Raw genomic sequence first — 19116 nt, forward strand, 5'->3', positions numbered from 1 at the left:
ATAAACACTTATTTTTCAGAGAGAAGAAAAAAAAAAAATAACACCTGTACGTTCCTTCCTTGCACTGGAGTTTTTTTTATTGCCTTGCAATACTTGAGAAGGAAACAAATGACACAGGAAGACGTGATTTGCTCGTCATATTGCCCCGTACCTGTTCCCAACGTGAGGCTTGTCATGTAAGCACGGTATATACAGGAAGATGAATAAATAAGCAACAGCAATGACTACACTCGATGTTGAGATCAAACGACGACTGAAAACCTACACCAAGCACCAGGAAGACAGCTTAAGAGTTGCACCACATGCATATTCAACAGACCCTAAAAACGAGACGAGTTGCAATTACATGCGCAGCTGCTGTTTTCACCAGCTGCGACGTACGACGAATCATTACAACCGGTCGTCCGAGCAGAAGAAACATTGGCAGCAACTTGCACGAGCAATTAATGGCGCAAAACAAAGTAAGATTAGTCAAGAACACTTTTCCACTTCAGGCACACAGGCGGAAAACTGTACCAAGGCCACAAGAAACTCTGGTCTTTTCTCACGACGCAATTTTTCTAACGCGTGTGTAATGCATAGTGTGTCTTCAATGCCATTTGCAAAGGGCAATGTGCGAATGAAAAGTTGCATCGTATTAGGCGGTTTACTATCTATGCCTTTGACGCAAATTATTAGATGCACGAAAACTATGAATGCACATCTAAGACAGTGGAAGACAAAACGCATTCCTTAACTGCTTATGTGTCTTTTTTTTTGCATCTGGCAATAAAAACAAAAGAACTTGACTGCATAACATATTGAACCAGTGTTCCTTGGGAACACTGACGATGAGCAAAACGAGAAGCAAACACAAATCTCTGGGTAGGGCCCAGGATTCGACATCGAGCTCCACAAGAGTGAGCAATGACCCAGAGACACAATCGTTTGTTCAAACAGTTGAAGACGAAGACTGCAGTTGACATCGCCGTCCCCACTGATGACACTGTTCGCCACTCCGCCACCGGTACCGCGTGGGTGGGGACACATGGCAAAACTTGCTCTTAGAGGCACGAAAAGGTGAAAAAAAGAAAAAAAAGGGAAACTTAAACAAAACATTAACCTAGGACCAGTCAAGATGAGTTCCAAAAAGGAATGATACCAGAAAACAAACACTAACAAATGTCCAAACGTGCCAACACTAATGTGCAAACAGGCAAATGGCCTTTCAGTCTAGATAACACCAACTGGCAAGTTGGTGCTGCTCCAAGCTGGCACAGCATTGGCACTGCTCCGACGTCGCTCGCTCCTTGAGGGCCGGCTGCATGCCCGGTCACTCCGCACATGACCGTTTCCAAATGAGGAACGATTGCGATGGCAGGGACAAAAGCGGTCCGAAGCTCGCGATCACTTTGTGAGCGTGAGTTTGCGGGCGGCTGGAGTGTTCTTCCTCTCCGCGGTGACACTCGCCATGGCGCCTGCGGTGAGTAGCCGCGTCCCCGCCGGCAGCGCGAAGGCCGGCACTGCCCCGTTCCTGGACCCCCCTAGCACCATGGACGGCAGCGCCAGCACGCAGTTGGACGGAGAAAAGATGGGCAGCTGTGGAGACGACGCGCAGGACGCGGTCGCTGCCACCAGCGGAACCACCTCTGGCGACGGCGTCGAGGCGCTCGGGTGATAAAAGCAGGCGTAGTAGTTCGGTGTCAGGGGCGCCGTTGAGCTTGGCGTCGGCGGCGCCGAGTCGTCCGCCTCTGTGACCGTGCTGAGCTGCCCGTCGGCGGCGGCGTCAACGAGCCCGCTCTTGCCTTCGGCGTCGTAGGTGAGCTTGCGTGCTGCGGGAGTGGCCGCTGCTCGTGGCGAGGCCGTCGAAGCCAGACTGGATTCGCCACCCGTCGGTGCCGCCTCGTGGCGCTGTTCGACGATCCAGCTGGGAAACCCGAAGGTCGGCGTGAGGAACGTCGGTTCGGGCGGCTGCTTACCGGCGGAGGAGCACTTGCTGCAGAGGCGAGAGAGAAGGTCGATGCGTTCGTCACCGCACGTAGCCAAACGCTCCTTTGCACGAATCGTGGCTTCCGTCCCAAAGCCTCGCAATTTTCACCCAGACGCATTCAGAGTACATTATGCAGAGTCGCTGAACTTGCGATGCGACTAGATCGCATCGCAAAACAATCAGATGGTCACACTGGCGCACGCGATTAGCGAGTTGCTTCGGCTGCTTCTTGAAAACTCTAGCTCCAGACAATATTTCTCGGCCACTGATTGGCTTGGCCGTTTTGCGACTAAGATCGCATCGCACAAAAGTCTGGTCAGCTGGCGACTGCTTGAAACGCATCGCTTATTCCTTGCAATGGTCACTTTCGCGATGAGTCGCTGCGCAAGTGCTGCACATCGCTGATGTGAACGAGCCTTTAGTCAGCGCTGTAAATTGTGGCGAACTGCAGCACTGACTTTGTGCAATCTTAGTGATAAAGTGTTGCATGAGCGCTGTTCCTATCGTTGATTTAGCACTGGAATGTATGTGTCGACCGGCCTTTAAACGCCTGGATAGGAGATGTAAAACACTTGTCGCATTGCATATCATTTCGATAGAAATTGCTGTCCATTAAAACCCCCATCAAGTGTTTTTGCACAATCATTACATTTAATTGAAAGTTTAAACCTGGTGTTTCCTTTCAACTGCGGCCCCCCAAGAGAGACAACGAAACTCTACTGTATTCGTTTCTCGGTAAAAAAAAATATTAAAAATTAGGATGCTTTACATATCGCAATATAAGGCAGCTTTTACGCTTTGGGTTGTAATACGTGTACCATAAAGTATGCATATCGCCACAAAAAGTTCCCCAAAAAACTGGTCAAAATTGAATGCTACAGTCGCAGTGAAGTTGGCTCTGTCATTGCTGCTCCTGAGATACTCTCGAAAGTGTTTATGCAAACTCTGAGCAAGAGAGAACGATCCTACCCTTCTGCCGGAATTCTTCCTAAATACATACTATATTAAAGCCTCCAATACGTATATATAAAAGCACCGCATTGCGCTGGACACCGAAACACACCTACGTAACTCAACGGGTACTATTAGACATTTCACACATTTGTATCAATACGAAATTCCATTCGGGGCACTGCAAACCATTACAGCTTGAGTAAAATCGCTTGAATAGACTCATACCTATCGCTACCATCCAGCTGAAAGCTAGGAGATTGGCCTTACCATGGCGCCTCTGCAGGCTTTTTGGCAGAGGTCTTTTCCTGCTGGATGCTGATGATGGGTTTGGAGTCAATGGGCAGGTTCAGGGACTGCAACAGACTGTTGTACTGCTCCTCAGACAGGGTGATCACATGAGACTCCGTGCCGGGGCTAGATGTCGCCGCGCCTTTGCTCGCAGCAGCCTGGGGACAGAGGCAATGCGCACGGTTAGTACCTCCGTTTCCAACGCAGGGTGCTTCTGTGCTGCGTGGACCAAGTGGATCGAACACCCGTTACACATATAGCTTGCAAGGTCGGAGCTTTCGTGCTACGACGCCCATTCGCTGTAGAAATCTGGATGGGCGAGGAGTTCATTTCGTGAAATACCACACAATTGAAGAAAAAAAAAACGACCCAACTGAAAGTTAGAAAATGGAAACCGAATTTCTCTGTGAACCAAGGTTAATCATCTTAAGTGTCAAAGACACTGAAAATGCTTAAAGACATTAATGTAGGTTGTTTAGGATATTGCTTAAACAAAACAGAGTCGAAACATTTGGCGTTCTTATCGGCCCCCGCTGCCACCTCACTTGCTGCGATGCAATTACAAGACGCTGGGGACTCGCTGAGTCGACAGCTTAGCAAACGCGTCGACGCATTTCTCAAATTGTCGGTGACTGCGCCAACCGTTCAGTGAAGTTGGGTTCGACGGGATGTGCAGTCTTCCGCAGAGTTTTCGCAACTTCGAAAGGGCTCAAGGCCACAATCGCCGAACCTAACCTCGAGCTTGAATGTTCGAGCGCCCTGCTGAACCCTGACGCGACGGTCGTGTCCAATCGTTTGGCAGCGTGGCCTCCTCAAACCTATCCTTTTCGGGCGCCGACTAGCGGCCGACTGGGGCGCCTTTTCACGACCATGGCTACGACAGCCAGTCGTCGCTATCGCACAACTGGATACAACTACAGCATCCGGCGCATACAGTCAGCTACGACGGCGAATCCAACCCTACCTGTTCTTCCACCTTGCACTCTTCGACTGGTTGTGGTGTTGCCAAGGCCGGTGTGCCTGGGGGCATCGTAAAACAAAAGAACAGTGAACGGAGGAAACGTCGGTCGGAAGCGGGGTGCAGAACAGACTGGGAAACTGTCGCAACGTCCTTGAGCCTATACATCGAGCCCTTCCCTCGCACTCTGCCGTCCATACCCCGCTTTAACTAACGACGGCTGCTACAAGCCATCAGAGCCCGTCCCGTGCCACGCGTGTCGCGTAACCTTCCGGAGGGGCACCGAGCAATGCGACACGCTCGCGGCGCTGGGTTGGCTAGGATGGCTCAAGGCGTCCGCTGCAGTTACGATAAGGTGAAATGGAAAATGTAATCTGTTTTTCCATGAAGTCGCTATCGCGCGGTACTACCATTTGCTCGCGTTGCACTACACTACAGGAGCTTGCATCTGCATATGCTGCGAGTCGCCGGGACGCGTTTTGTGGGAGGCATGGCAACCGTTTCAAGAAGCAGCTTTGCACGTGACATACGAGGCACGAATTTCCCTGCGACTCGTAACGTAACGTAAAAAATGTAAGCAAGTGCTCCCATGCGAACGGTCATTAAGTGCAAGCGCTGCCGACTCTTCCAGCACGGACATGCTGCTTTGAACCACGCTTGCACTTTGCAAGTGTGTGTGTACAGCAAGCCCACACAAGCTGAAACAATGTATATGGGTGTTATGATATCGGCACCCCAAATCCCACAAACCCTTACACTGAAAGAATGCACACACACAGTTGGTCACTTATCCTCTGCGGACATCCAAGACCGTACAAATCGATTCATTTTACCGAGACCAGGATTTGGGCCCACCCGAGTATCAACTTGAAGAACTGCAAACACGTTCTTCACGTGGCGCTTGGATGGATTTAAACGGTTGCTCCTTCATCTCGTCTGCCTTGCACCCTGGCTGCAGGCTCTGAAGTGCCTCTATCCTTGCGCCAGACGACAAAGAACAAAGGTGGCCGTACCTTCGCCGGTCACGTGGCAGCCCGTCGTCGTGGATGGACCCGGATTTGTCGCCGTTTCTGGCAGACCGGGGAGTTGCGCCTGCTGCGTTACGTCCCTGGTTTCAGCGGCCGAGTACAGCTTCCGGCGCTCCATCTCAGCGACTTCGCATATGTCGTGGAAGCTCGCGTGACGAGCCAGACCCCGGGAGGCTGCCACATTCGACCTGATACCGCGCCGCTGCTTTCTCAGCTCGGACAGGTCGTCGCTTCTTGTTCGCTGGAAGCGGCCCTTGTTCGAGTTGTCTGCGAAAAAGTCACAAAAACGAAATGTTAAAGGGGCAATGTAACGATATTCAGATGGAATGTTTCTCACTTTACACAAATTTATTGGCACTAGTGGAACCCAAGCATACTAGACGCAACACCGCTGACTAAGAGGTGTCTGTTGCGGTGCTATTTCAAGGGTAAAAGCGAGCGTTTTCTTTCAACCTCTCCTTCGCAAATCTCGACAACGTAGCTCGGAGTTCTCAGCAATGGCATGGTCCCCCGAGTGACGGTATTTGAATGCGGCTCGTAGATTTGACCCAAGGATTACGCGAGCACACGATTTGGGCTCGTAATAATCGGTAACTCGACAAGGATTTGGGTAGTGGCTCGTGTCTAACCACTATACAATGATCAAACCCTAATCACGCCTGGAACTCGGCGCGTGTCCCGTGCTTTGCCAACCCCAGTGCGTGGGAACGATAAACACTGGCAGCATATAATCGGCTCCAGATCACGTGGCCGCCTGTTCTGGCTACGAGTTATATGGGGTAAACAGAGCTTGTTTTTCTCAAGCTTTTCCTGCGACTGCCGCTGCTTGGAAAAAACAAAAAAACACGTGTATTATAAGTTAGAAACATCAGGGATTCGTTCTAAGCAGTATTTATGCATGATACAAAAAATCATTGCACCGCCGCTTTAACATGGGTGGTTGTGCTGCCTGCATCAGCAGGGGTCTTGCGTACAAGAAACCACAAATTGCGGAAGGTTAAGAGATAGCCCATCATCATATAGAAATATAGAAAAGAAAAAAAAAACATACCTTGAGTTTCCTGAAGCAGTTGGAACACCTGAGCAGTGCAGCCTTGGCCCCCCTGAGACTTGAGCGAACCGTATTCTGTTGTTGCTGTAGAATGAGAGTGCAATGTCGAGAAAGTTAAGAGAATTCCATGCAGAAAGAGCCAAGTTTCTGTAGTTTCCACTCGCTACGAGATAGGACCTGTAATTAAACTTCCTGGAAAGCCTATGGCACCTGTCATTTCGCCGAGAGACCTCTCCGGGGCAAATCTGAAAAGGGCTACCTTGCTTCTTTAGGGCCAAGTAGAAGAAGCTGCTTAATTTTTCAACGCCAAGCAGAAGAAACTACTCTTTTCGGGGATAAGCTGAAGACGCCAAGTGTCCCAGCAGAAACATTGGCCACCTCTTTGAGGCTTCTGGTAAATTCTGTATCAAGTTCTTCGTAACCAGCTTCAGATAGCTTTGACTTTTTGACGAGTTAGGAAAGTGGTTCGTACCGTGTGGCCTTGCGGGGCCTCTGCCAGCGACGCCAGTTGCGACCAGCGAGTGCCTTGACTGCGAGCGGGCGGCCAGAACTGCACAATGTTTTCGAGGAGGACAACAGAAATGCAATGCAACATAAGACTTGGTTTCTTGTACTAGGGTGAATGCACAGCAAAGGCACAGCAGCCAGTCTGGGTTTATCTGGGTTCTCGTTTAAGCATGGTGCACGCAACAGTTGTGAACGCTTGGAGAAACTATTCTATATTCAATTAGAAAATATTCCGCTGAAACCACTTTTCTTTTCGATTTCGCTTCCAACTCAAAATCCACTATTCGCACATGACTAATATCCAGTAGGAGCACAACTAGAATCGAGGTTTTGCGCTAAAATATTTTCAGTTATTTGTGCAAACAATTTTTTAGATCTTGATGGTTTGTGATGTTATCTTCCACCAATATAAAGTCGAGGTATCGTTTAAGGTAACTGTAAGCTTTGTCACAATAAATGACAAGCTCGTTTTAAAACAAAGTACAAAGTGAAGGCACACAGAGAAACTGCCTGTGACATTCTTCCATTGGGTCGAGACCAGTAAACCAAACTATGTAAGTACTTTATACAAATCATAAACTATGTAAGAACTCTATACAAATCATAAACTATGTAAATACTCTATACAAATCCCAATTGCTACAAAACCCAAGCACTTTGAGACAAGAAAAAAAAGAATACCTTCATCTACGGAACTGAGTGATCCAATGTCGGGACCGATGTACTTGAAGGCACTCTTGCGCCCCCTGGCTTCTGTAACTGTCACCTTGTGGATGAGACCGAGACTGCTGAGGATGTTGGCAATGTCGTACAAGCGACGAATCTTGGCTGCAACGTCACACCAATATCAAATCAAGATTTAGGCATCTCAGTTCCATTGCTTAAATGCAATGTCGAATCTTGGCTGCAACATCACAACAATATTAACTCACTGCTGAAATACAATGTCTCTTTTTCCTCTTTTACAATGGGCGGGCCATGAACAAAAAGAGTTTGAAATAAAGACTCAACAGTGATGGCCGATTTTCTTTTGCGTCTAAGATTTTGACAAGCCTTTGTTGAAAGGCACACTTTTAGCTTAGAACTTGAACGTTACTTTTTTTTTTTTTACGGCAACATAGGCTAAACCTTTGACGCGTCAAACATATATCCTAGACCACTCACTCTTGTAGAGCAGCGACTGCGTCTTGTCAATAGTCGGATCTCCAATCAGCACTTTTGCCGCCAGATCCAGACTCACGGTCTTGGGCTGTGACAAGCAAAAAACAAAAAACTTTTATTTCAACGTCCATGCATCCAAGAGTACAAAGAAGCATTTCCTCACGACGCATTGCATCCATCCATCGATACAACCTCACCAGATCTGGACACTTCCCGGTTCTGTCAAGTGCACGGCCTACGAGACAGCACCATCCTACAAAGTGAGCGCCGCTTCCCCACAAAGTATCCATGCTATAGTTTGTTTCCCTTCAAGTCCAGGCACAGCCGACGCTACGAGCTGATGGGACAATCGGACAGCGTCAAAAGCGCACCATCATGATGTTCGTCATGTATCTGTACATGTTCCACCGTCGCTGAACCAGTCGTAAACGGAAAAGGCCAAGTGACTTTCGCTTCTGACGCTGCTTGAATGGTCCCATTATCTCGTGGTGTCGGCTGCATCTGGACTTGAGCTAAAACAAAGTATACACTAACACGCGGCGCTGATGTCGCGCTGCTGCGGTGGCGCTGCTAGTGGCAAGGCACATGCCCGGATGCTCCACTTGACGCAAATCTGATTCCTGCACATGCGCAGTGCCCCCACCTCGTGCGGAAACTGCGCGCTTTCCCACACCTCGTAAGGGCTTGTTTGTAAGTGGCACATTGGCCTATGGGAGGCACGGGCGCATAAGGCAAACACGAAAGGAGGTTCTCAGATGCCCTGTTTCACTATCCTTCCGCCTTCCCTGCATCCTGAAATCACAAAATGTTAAACTGACATCAACTTCGAGTCCCGGATGACCTCGCATTCTGTAGTCGGAACGTCGCAACGCGTCGAGCAAACGTGCCACAGATTTCCGGAACAATCTATTGGCACACAACGACCTGTAGTCGGTGACAGATTAAGAGCCCGGTTAATACTCTGCCTTTAAGATCTGTGTTTTTCCTTTAATAACACTCAAACGCACGTGCCTGGCAATGAGTGCATGCTGGAGGTGGAGCATCTACTCAGTTCTTAATTCTACCACCGACAGTACACCATCTCAACACGCTGACGCTGCTATCGGCACTGCCCAACACGGGATCGTTTGTAAACAGCGTGTTGGATGGTGTATAGTGTTCTCTCGTAGGCCGTCACAGGCGATCGTAACGCAGTCGATTGCTGTCAAGTACAAATCTGTGACTGGGCCTTTAACAGGCCAGTCATCGCCAACCCTGGTCCACTCACGGGGGAGGTGAGGAAAAGCATGAGGAAGCGCTGACTCATGATGCCCATCGACTTCTCTCGTCGCGGGTCCTGTTCCTGCGCCGTGCCGTCTCCGTCGCGGTCGGGGGACGTCGCCTTTTGCGCTTTTCCACCGTCCCTCGAGGGTCCCCCAAAGAGCTGACTCATCTCCAGGGAGTGGCTAAACTCGAAGTCCTTCACTGAGTGGATCTGCGCCGCCATATTGGTTCTTTCCGACAGGGCCTGGGAGCAAGACGGTCATCCAGATGTTATCGGAATAATACAAAAAATTGTTTCATATTACAGCATGGGTTTTCTATTTGGTTTCTAGGAACCCAGGGGTTTCCTAAAGTACCTGCAGGGTTTGCCCAAAGTTCCCCCAGGGGCTCTCCAAAGCACCCCCAGAAGCCCTAATGTACACGGTGAGACCAGGCGGGTCCGGGACATTGCCGTCTGCTGCGATTGGTCCGTGGTGCCGAACTGAACAATCGCAGCAAGCAGCAAGATTACCCGGTCCCATGACCCCATTTGGTCCCGCCGCAACGATTTTCAAACTTTGGCCAAATAAGTGTGGAAGTTGGTCTCTGCCATTTCTAAATCTAAGAACAGGAAACCATTTCTCGTTTCATGCACTAATTTTTATTTAAAAAAGAAATGGCAAAGATCAAAGTTTTTAGCACGCCTCAACTCGTGCTAAGGCGACAGGGTACTTCCAAGCCACATGTACAGTGACATCTCTAAGAAATCATGTCACTTTTGGGTGGGCCCTGTGACCTCCGTTTTCTGGTCCTCAGCGCTTCTCCTGCGATTCTGAACACTGTGTCAACCGTATTCTCGAGCAACAGAGCATCATGGCGCGTTGATCTTTGACACCACGCACCTTCGAGGGGTTTCTCGTGTGGTAGACAATGATAGAGGAGATTTTGATTTACAAACAGGAGGCTCTGGTTCGGACACAACGAGACACCGCACCCGGTAGGCATCGCCCGTGATTGCGGCGGACGATATGATTGTACGTTGAGAAACACAAGGAAATGAAAGTTCACTTATCTGCTCCTCGAACAAACCAAACTGCTAGACATTTCTCGAGACGTTTCTAAAACTTAATCTATGTTCAAATATTTACACAAGTTGTGGTCTTGACACAGAACGAGATGTCGGCAGGCCATTGAGTAGACCAAGCAGTTTGATCATCGCTCGCACGTCGGCTCACGAGACTTCTTCATTTTCATCATCGTTAGTTCGCTTTTACGCACGCGGAACCAAGATGGCTGTCTGAGATGCAGCACAAACAAACCCGGCAACGACGAGAAGGGTGGCTGCGCAGGGGAGATGGTTTTGTTGACTTCCAGTAGATGGCACCGCGACAATTTGATAAATTTTAGGGATAATACTATACTTCGTCTCACCTTAGTATGGACTATTGTTAGCCGCGCGTGCTAAAAGCGCGAGCTAGTTTCTTCGAGTGAAGCCTCGGCGGCTGCACGAGCGGTCGTGCAGCGGGTGCTCCAGTCAAGGCAGTCAAGGCTAGCCGCTGGCGCTAGCACAGCATTCGTGGTTAGTCCATACTAAGGTGAGACGAAGTATAGATTTTTCACCCATTGCTCTATGTTCAAACAACAAAATTAAAAAAAAAAAGACTAATTGAGCACAAAATTGCACGAATCGCTAAATTACAAATGACATCCCCCAGAGTACGTCACACAGCACTTCCTTTAACCGCCGCGCACAACTGCAAATCAACAATTTTCCCCAAAGTATACCCCCCCCCCCCCCCCCCCCCCCTTCCCGCCATCCCAAGATAAGCACTGTTTGAGTTTAAGCAGTAGTTCAGCAGCCCCGAGTCCCCCACAAATGCATGAGCCAAACACTCCATAGTATGTGCACTTTACAAGCACCGTTGGCTACTGCTTTACTGCATCAATGCATAGACCCGCTGCACAGCTGCCACTCAAGGCAAGGTTCTTCGAGATTAAAATCTTACAGTACTCCTCCATTAAAGAGTCATAAACAACGTAAAAAGTACCTTCTGTTATGGCCTACAGAGCAAACATAGAAAAGAGAGAGTAATTGACTGCTTCATAGTTTGCCACATTTCTTTCCATATACTGTGTACTGCAGGGGTTCTCAAAACTTCTTGATCTTGAGGAATCCCTATCTGGCTTGACGGAGAGCCAAAGAACCTTTCGTGATTTTTGCATCGATGCAATAAAGCGGCACAGAGGCCTCCAACCTCGCAAAAAAATAATGCCCACAATAGGAAGCATTTGGCTCATTGTTATGCATCAGTGGAGTGCTCAAACCTGCTAAAACAGCGATTAAACTAGAAATATGATCCACTTGGGAGTAGAGATGGCCAAGAAAATTTGGAAGCTAGCAAAATATTATGCGAGTACCCTCACAAAAGCTGGAGATAATCGAGAAAAAATGGGGACGAGCACTTGCTAAATCCGAGAATTAAAAAAAATTGAAGAGTAGGCCCTTGTTTGATTGTTTGATCTAACTGAATGGTATAGGAGCAGTGCAGGGGCCTGGCAGAATCCCCAAGTTCTAAAGCAGCAGCATCGCTCTTGCCAAGCCCGGTTGCAATGGCAATCTCGTGTTGAGCTTCACCACTTTGCATCGGAACACATGTGTAAAGGTTTGTCGCCTTGCATTGGTTTCTCGAAGGAGCAGCTGACATGGAGGGAGACCTCAGTTAGTTCAGTGGGCTCAGAAGATTGCTGGGGTGGGCACTTGACACGTCCAAAAATGTTCCAAAAGTGTGAAACTTGGGCACATGCTCAGTGTTTTATGGTAAACTCATTCTCTGACGTGACCATCCATCGGGTGACTGTACAGACCGCAAACCAGTTAGCACAAAAGGGTGTTTTCTTGCACGAAAAAGACTTAAATTAATTAGCACGATAGAATGTGTCAAAGTAAGACATCAACTTAAATTTGGACCTTCTACACTAATTTCTCTCGAGTAAAACACAAAACAACAGCCATGTCGTGCTCATTGCGCGCGTGACTGCATCATAGCCCAGGCGAAAATCAACCCATTGACCAGCTGCATTATGGAACTGGTCCCATGCAGCTGGAAACGAGACAGTCCAGCTGGAATCCAGCTGCCAGTGGGCTGATTTTTGCCTGGGCGTGCAGTGTACTTCCAGGTTAAATGTGGTTTCAAGATGAATGCTGACTGGTGATTTTTGCCAGGTTTATTAGATGTGACATTTGCATTTGTACCGTCAAGCTAGAATGCAAACAAAACTCAAATGTGGAGAATTGAAAAAAAGAAGTCTCATCTCAGAATTGCAGCCAATGTTTTGCAAAAAGTCTCAAAGTGTAAATTCCCAAGAAACATGTTAACTACAAATTTTATGTTAGTATTCCATTGTTCAGTATTTCTTTTTAAAATCCAGGTTACTCATCAAGCATTGGGCTATCAAGCTAAATTTTTGCGTGACAATCTGACCCTCCTAGTAAGAGCAAATCACTGCCAACTTAAAAAATCAAATGATCAAGCTCATCCAAGGTTTACTGTGAGCTGACCTTTCTCTCTACGCGCACTGACATAAGGGCAGGTTTTAAAGAAAGAAAGATGGAGAGAACCAGAAAAGTTATTTTATTCAGTTGAGACCAAATTCCAGTTAATATATTAAAAAAAAAAGCCAAATATAAGAAGCAAAAATAAAATTAATATACCCGTAATATCCCGAGTCATCGCCCACCCCCCCTACCGCCTGAAATTCATTAAAAAAGTCGGGTGGGCCATGTCTCGGTGGGTGAGCACAAACACTTAAAAAAAAAGCGGAAAAAACCGCCTATTTTTCTCTGCGTATCTAGCGCTGGTGCACAAGAGATACATCAAACTCAAAACTCGATTTAGTTTCATTGTTTTATAGAAAAAAATGCTCAAGTCTGTTGCTTGCATACGCGCTAGAAACACCGCCGATCTGCATATAGCGCGAACGTTTGTTCCGTGAAAGAATGTCACCACTATGTTCTCCTAGTTAATAAAAAAAAAAAAAGTCTACAAGAAAACAGAAAAACCGAGCAGGCAGCGAGCGAGCGGACCAAAGAAGCGACCAAGAGCAACGCTGGGAAAGCGGGAAAGCCGGCGGTCGCGTTGGCAAATACTTTGGCGTCGGGCCAAGTCGGGCGCCTTGTCAATTGCAAGCTCTTGCGCAACTTTCTTGTTTGGTGCGTACGTACGTGCGTCCGTGCACGGCGGGCTATCAATGCACGGTTGGGACGCTCTGCAAACGTCTGTGTAGGGCGTTCCAGCAAAGCTTTATTTACGCGTTGGCTTTGCCTAAAATATTGCACAACCGCGGTCGCGACGGGCGAGAAGAAAGAGCGGGTTCGCGGTGACCTTACTTCGGCGGAGACAGACTTTGACCTAACACTCCGCGGTTACATTAACAAACTCTTATTTTGTTATCTCCATCGTTTTCTTTTCGCACGGATACACGACCACTTTGGGGTCGCTCACGGAGGAAATGCGTAATCAAAAAGAAGTGTCTTTCCCTCCTTCGTTTTACTTTGTCACGGACGTCCTCCAACTGTAAGGTCCGCAGCCGCGTCTTTCGGGTAAAATGAGTGTTCGCGGATCACGGAGTCCGCGCTGGGGTATTTGAAGAAGTGGGCGAAAAAACACTCGGTGTTTTTTCGGAAATCGATATTGGCCCAAAAAATGGGGTGGGCGACGGCTCGGGGATGGGCGATGACTCGGGATATTACGGTAGTGTGATTTTAACGAAAACATGAGATCCAGAAACACTTTGAGGAACTGTCTCGTGGCTTTAGTTTTTTTGGTCAAGTGGCAAGCATGTGCTCACCACAAAGCACTGGACATTGGCAGTAAGTATGAGCACAAAAGCAAGGTAATGAAGAACCCTCCCCACCTTGAGCTTTGGGAGAGTGTCCAGGAGGGGGGCTTTGCCGAACCAGCGGTACTTGTTCTTGGCCTCCTTGGTCACCATCCCGACACTCTCGAGGACATTGACAATGTCGTACACCCTCCTCCTCTCCACACCTGCATGCCAACAATGTTCCATTGTAGACCGACTAATTGACAACACCTGTGCTCAAAGGCCAAAATGGAGAGGAGTGGGAAAGTCTTCGGTGGCGACGAGGCTTGGAAGATGGCCTGGGGCAGTTTGCTATTGACGCAGCCATTCCTCCAGGTGGGTTAGAGGGATTTTTATGACATGCGACTGGTTCAGCGGAGGGAAGGGTATCTAGCACCGCCAATGAATGTTTTGCAAATGGTGTCGGCAAGGAAACAGGCACCTATCCACAACGTATAGGCATAAAGTATGACTACATTTAGCTACGATTTATGGACAAACACAGCTACGATTTTTCGGACAAGGCGTACCCCCGAGCCACTGTGCTGACCGCTGTTTTTTCTTGTTTCGTCGTCGCACTCCGAGATTTAAAGGATTGCCAAAAGGAATCTCATGTCAATGAATCTGACGGTAGGCATGCTTTATTTCGCAGGAAACGCATCTCTTGCTTGCGGTATAAAGAAAGCTATGCTAAAACATACAGTTATGGTATATGTCACATTGAAGGTAAGCAAAAAATTGATGCCAACTCGCTAGGCAATCGTGTTGGATACGTGAAACGTCCAAGCATCACAAATGTTTAGCGATACTCTCGAGTTTCCAGTCACCTACATCAGGTAGTATAATGCGTACCATGTGTAAACTTGATAGCTGTTCCTAGAATGAAGCGATACTACTGCTAATCGGGTTAATAAACATGGAGATCTCCCAGAGCCTTCCATACTCTCAAGCTCCTCTCCCTCATTGCACGCAGGTGGTCAAGCTCATCCTTATGCCTACCCCTTGGGTCACATGACCTCCCCGTCATCCAGTCGGCATTGAGGACCTCGCTACTCCTCTCCTACCCGTGAACCAATCAGTGTAAAGCCTCGCGGCCACGCTTTCATCCGGGCTTCACGAAATGCCGAACACCTAGCCAAAGAACATTTCACGTTAAAAAAAAAGTGTTGCTCCGTTGCCACACTAGCGTCGCAAAGGCGATGCATTAGTGTGGAGAAACTGTGTACACACATGGAGACTGGATGGCAAGATCGTGCAAGGAAAGCTCGTGAGTGCTCTGTGGATGTTACTTGTGAGTGCCATCATCTCTGGTTGTGGTGTTAATGCGACTTTCTCGGAGCCTCTTGGAGTGCGAGACGCAGTGCGAGACATTTGTATTAGCATACTTAAATGAAGTTTTAGTTTGTACATCTAGAAAATTAATTTTCGGTTGATAACTTGTCCAGTCTTAGTGCACGGGCATTTTGGATGCAGCAACCATGAAAATCTGCGTTTTCCTGGAAAGTTCTTGTTGCAATTACACATGCCGCTGTGGGCAGCACGAGCTGTAGCCACAGCTTGTGTGCCGCGAGGTACTTCTACAGGTACCTCCTTGCATCCACAGAACCGGTCACGCGTCATAAAAATCCCTCATACCTGCCGGAAGGCAAACATGATACAATAAAAATGAACATATAAACACGATAGCAAATTACGTACTAAAGCTCTAAAAATGATAAAACTCGGCATATACACTAAGAAAGCATACGAGCTAATGTTTGCCTGCTTAATTTTCGTGTCCCCTTGGGTATGAGCTTCAACAAATACGAACCCCAATTCTCTTTTCGTATTCTTTAAAACTCGTATGGGGTATTCTCAAGCGACAAGGCCACGAGTGCCAGCTTCTGTCAAACTGAACCTATGTCGACAAGTGAACGCGAGGTGAACTTTGCTGTAATACGTAGTCGCCGACAAGATGAGACCGTTGGCCGGATTAGCTTCAGTTGCCCTGCCCTCCCGCACAAGCTTGCTACATTTGGCAATGTTTCAATGTCTCGTGTACCTCCAACCACAAACACACGCGCGCAGCCAAAGCATGGTAGAAGGCACGGAGAGCATGCTGGAGGCTTGGCGTCCAAAAATCCTGCCCTGCCGTTCTTGTTCCGTCGGTGAGCTCTAAGAGGACACAAATTTTGTTTGAACTATCGGAAATTTGAATTATCAGAAATGCATCTAAATATGATGCGAGAGAAATTTGTAATTTGTTATTCAGATGGCTACACATACAGAGCGGATATCTGAAGGTTTTCTCTACACAAGCCCAGCGCTGGGAGATTATGGCAAAGACTCGACGACGGCCCACCCACCTAGATGCCTTGCAACTTCGTCCAGGGACACCACAATTTCGTCCGACGGCTCCGGGTATTCGGGATACAGACCTAGAAACCTGGGGGGGGGGGGGGGGGGGGGGGGGGGGGGGGGGGGGGAGAAATTTAGTTGAAGCCTTAATCGACATCTCCACCATGCCCAAGAACGGCTAAGAAAAATATGCACTTTTCCTCGCTACAGACCCTGTTTACAAACTCCGGCAGTCTATACCCTCCCAAGCAACTTCACATCCAAATTCAGAGAAAAAAAAAAAAAAAATCCAGAACACGGAATTTTGATTGTAATAGCCGATCACACGACGGACCGAATCGCGATTTTCGTCCATGGACCGTATACCACGTGACCGTCACGTCACCGATTCCTCCGATCCACACATTGTCTGCGGACGCATGGACTAATAAAGTTGAGCACTTTTTTCACTTGCAGATTTTTGATGGGAGATTGACTTAAAAAGTGTTTAGTCTAACAAAAATACAGTGTTTTTTTCTTCTTTCTTTTGTGGACGATTAAAACAAAAATGGTGCATTGTTGTGTTTTGTGCGTTCGCTGGTCCCTTTTGCCGCGCGACTCTTGGTTCCACGTGTGAAAGAAACTGCAGAAATTTTGTCCGGCTGACGCAACACAGGTTCCGGTACTCCTCGGGGTTCGTGTCAAGAAGCTCCCGTCGAAACTCGTCTAGCACGCAATGATAATTCTTGCACGTCCGATCAGGCTTTCACGGAGCAAGACCTTTCTTCTGGCTGTGGCGTGCTGGAGTGTTGTGCATGAGCGCAGAGTGTGCAAAGGCATCTCCAAACGCCCCTCCGCAAGCCCAGAACTTCATTTTGAAAAACAGCGCGAATACCACACGGACAAGAAGAAGGAACACACCGGACGAGGCGCTGACTATCAACTGTCTATTCAGAACACATACATAGACATTCACGCGAGGACGGCTTCTTTTTTTCCTCTTCCAGTCATTTGCCATTAATTTACAATTTACAATGTAACGTGTTTAATGGCGAATGACTGGAAGAGGAAAAAGAAGAAGCCGTCCTCGTGTGAATGTCTATGTATGTGTTCTGAATAGACAGTTGATAGTCAGCGCCTCATCCTGTGTGTTCCTTCTTCTTGTCCGTGTGGTATTCGCGCTGTTTTTCAAAATGAATTCATACCAACTCGCCCAACTTTCCATTCTAGTAAACCCAGAACTTCGTCACTACTACGCCGAACCCTTCTCGAGCAGGGCTATGCCTGTGTCACTGTCATGCCTTGGGTTAGTAAAGCTAGTGGCACATCGCACGAAGCCTATCGCAGTGTTCTGTCTCGATCTGTACGTAACAGAGGCGTACAATTCTTTATCGCAGTAGTAAACATCGATTTCTTTCTTGGACAACGGTGCCACGATGCGATGTTGAAGTTTCGCGGCACTGTGGTGTGGTGAACAGGTTAGGTCTGTCCTCGCTGGCGTCTGCTCGTTGTCTCGCTCGTGTGGATGCGCTTGGGAGACGGACAAACTGCAGACATGTCGTCACGGGATCAATCCGTCTACGGATTAGTCCGTCGTGTGAATCGGCCTTAAGTCACCGTAAGTGATGGCAAAGCTTTAGATCTGTGATCTCAAAAGTCTTTAGATATCACGGCAAACTATACTGTGCACTCACGCTTGACATAGGAGCCCAAGTGACTTGTCCTTTCTGCTGATCACGGGCCTCGCGTTTTCGGAGTTGCTGCTGTGGTTGGACAGGTCGTCGTCGACACCCTGCAAAAATTATTTCCGAAATTTCGCTGTAATTAAATTTTCCATATCATTTGTGCAAGGACTAATATACTAGCATATATAAAGTGCCCACCCATATCCAGAGTGCCATAATGCTACCATTTAGACACTGCCCTAAACTGCCTAGATTGCGTGCAGCAAAACCAATTCACAATATAATTTTTTTCTTTTTTAACAAAACAATTTTATTTTATTATAGGAATGCCTTGGATGCATGCACTTGTATTGAAGCATGCATACCTCCCAACATCCCGCTCGATAGGTACTGAGGCAAGAAGGGCTCACGTTTTCACCGCTGGCGTAGGGTAGCCTCTCGGCCAAGGACGACAGCATCTTGAGGCGTGCCGTGGGTGTCGTGGGGTCGGGGTGGGCACCGCCTTCGTTGGCCGCCCTCTTGGGGGGCGTGCCGGGGGAGGCCGCCACGGGAGAGTTGTTGCACCGCTGCGTGACGTCCTGGAGGGCGCGCTGGCGGCACGGCTCGGGAGAACCCCTGCCGCGGAGCGGACGAGCGGAAGCAAACGTTTGGACGTGAGGTCGTTGTCGTCGGTCACAAATGCTCCAACGAAAGACAGATGCCTTTAAGAAGAAATGGGCAGTGACTCTTGAAAGTCCCATTATGCATGGAGTAGAAGTATTTACGGAGCAACCATTTAAAATTTGTTTTTGAAGACAGTGAACAGTTGTTTCGGGGAAACAAGAATCTATATTTTTTATCAATTTCCCCACTAGATTTAGCACAACACTAAATTAGTGTATAGGTCCCGTTATGTCGGGTCGCATGACGTCAATTTTCTCGCTAAATTCAGCGGGGAGACTGAACTGGCGTGTAGGTCACGCGACATAGAGTCACGGTGGCAATATTTCTCATTCAATTCGTTGGCAAGAACGTTAAATCTGGCTCCCGCTTACCAACCTTTCCGTGAAAACAGCCGTTTATAGGGGGGCGTATTCACCGGTGACGAGCAGCTGCAT

General features: G+C 48.1%; 1 protein-coding gene across 2 annotated transcripts in view; it reads right to left on the reverse strand.

Moving 5' to 3' along the window:
• Window positions 1-26: 26 nt before the first annotated feature.
• The window catches only part of LOC120836421 (transcription factor E2F7), a 30546-nt gene continuing 11456 nt past the window's right edge, over window positions 27-19116 (reverse strand). For both annotated transcript variants that reach the window (XM_040205300.2, XM_040205301.3), the window contains exons 3-15: window positions 18430-18634; window positions 18029-18126; window positions 16364-16443; window positions 14073-14203; window positions 9184-9423; window positions 7920-8004; window positions 7437-7583; window positions 6721-6798; window positions 6249-6332; window positions 5183-5464; window positions 4176-4231; window positions 3191-3369; window positions 27-1975 (exon numbers count right to left, since the gene is read on the reverse strand). In XM_040205300.2, coding sequence (XP_040061234.1) covers window positions 1387-1975; window positions 3191-3369; window positions 4176-4231; window positions 5183-5464; window positions 6249-6332; window positions 6721-6798; window positions 7437-7583; window positions 7920-8004; window positions 9184-9423; window positions 14073-14203; window positions 16364-16443; window positions 18029-18126; window positions 18430-18634 — 2254 coding nt within the window. In that variant the 3' untranslated portion in view covers window positions 27-1386. The remainder of the gene's footprint in view (window positions 1976-3190; window positions 3370-4175; window positions 4232-5182; window positions 5465-6248; window positions 6333-6720; window positions 6799-7436; window positions 7584-7919; window positions 8005-9183; window positions 9424-14072; window positions 14204-16363; window positions 16444-18028; window positions 18127-18429; window positions 18635-19116) is intronic.

The sequence above is a fragment of the Ixodes scapularis genome, unplaced genomic scaffold (assembly GCF_016920785.2).
Source record: "Ixodes scapularis isolate PalLabHiFi unplaced genomic scaffold, ASM1692078v2 PGA_scaffold4__175_contigs__length_147842914, whole genome shotgun sequence".
Classification (NCBI taxonomy): Eukaryota; Metazoa; Arthropoda; class Arachnida; order Ixodida; family Ixodidae; genus Ixodes; species Ixodes scapularis.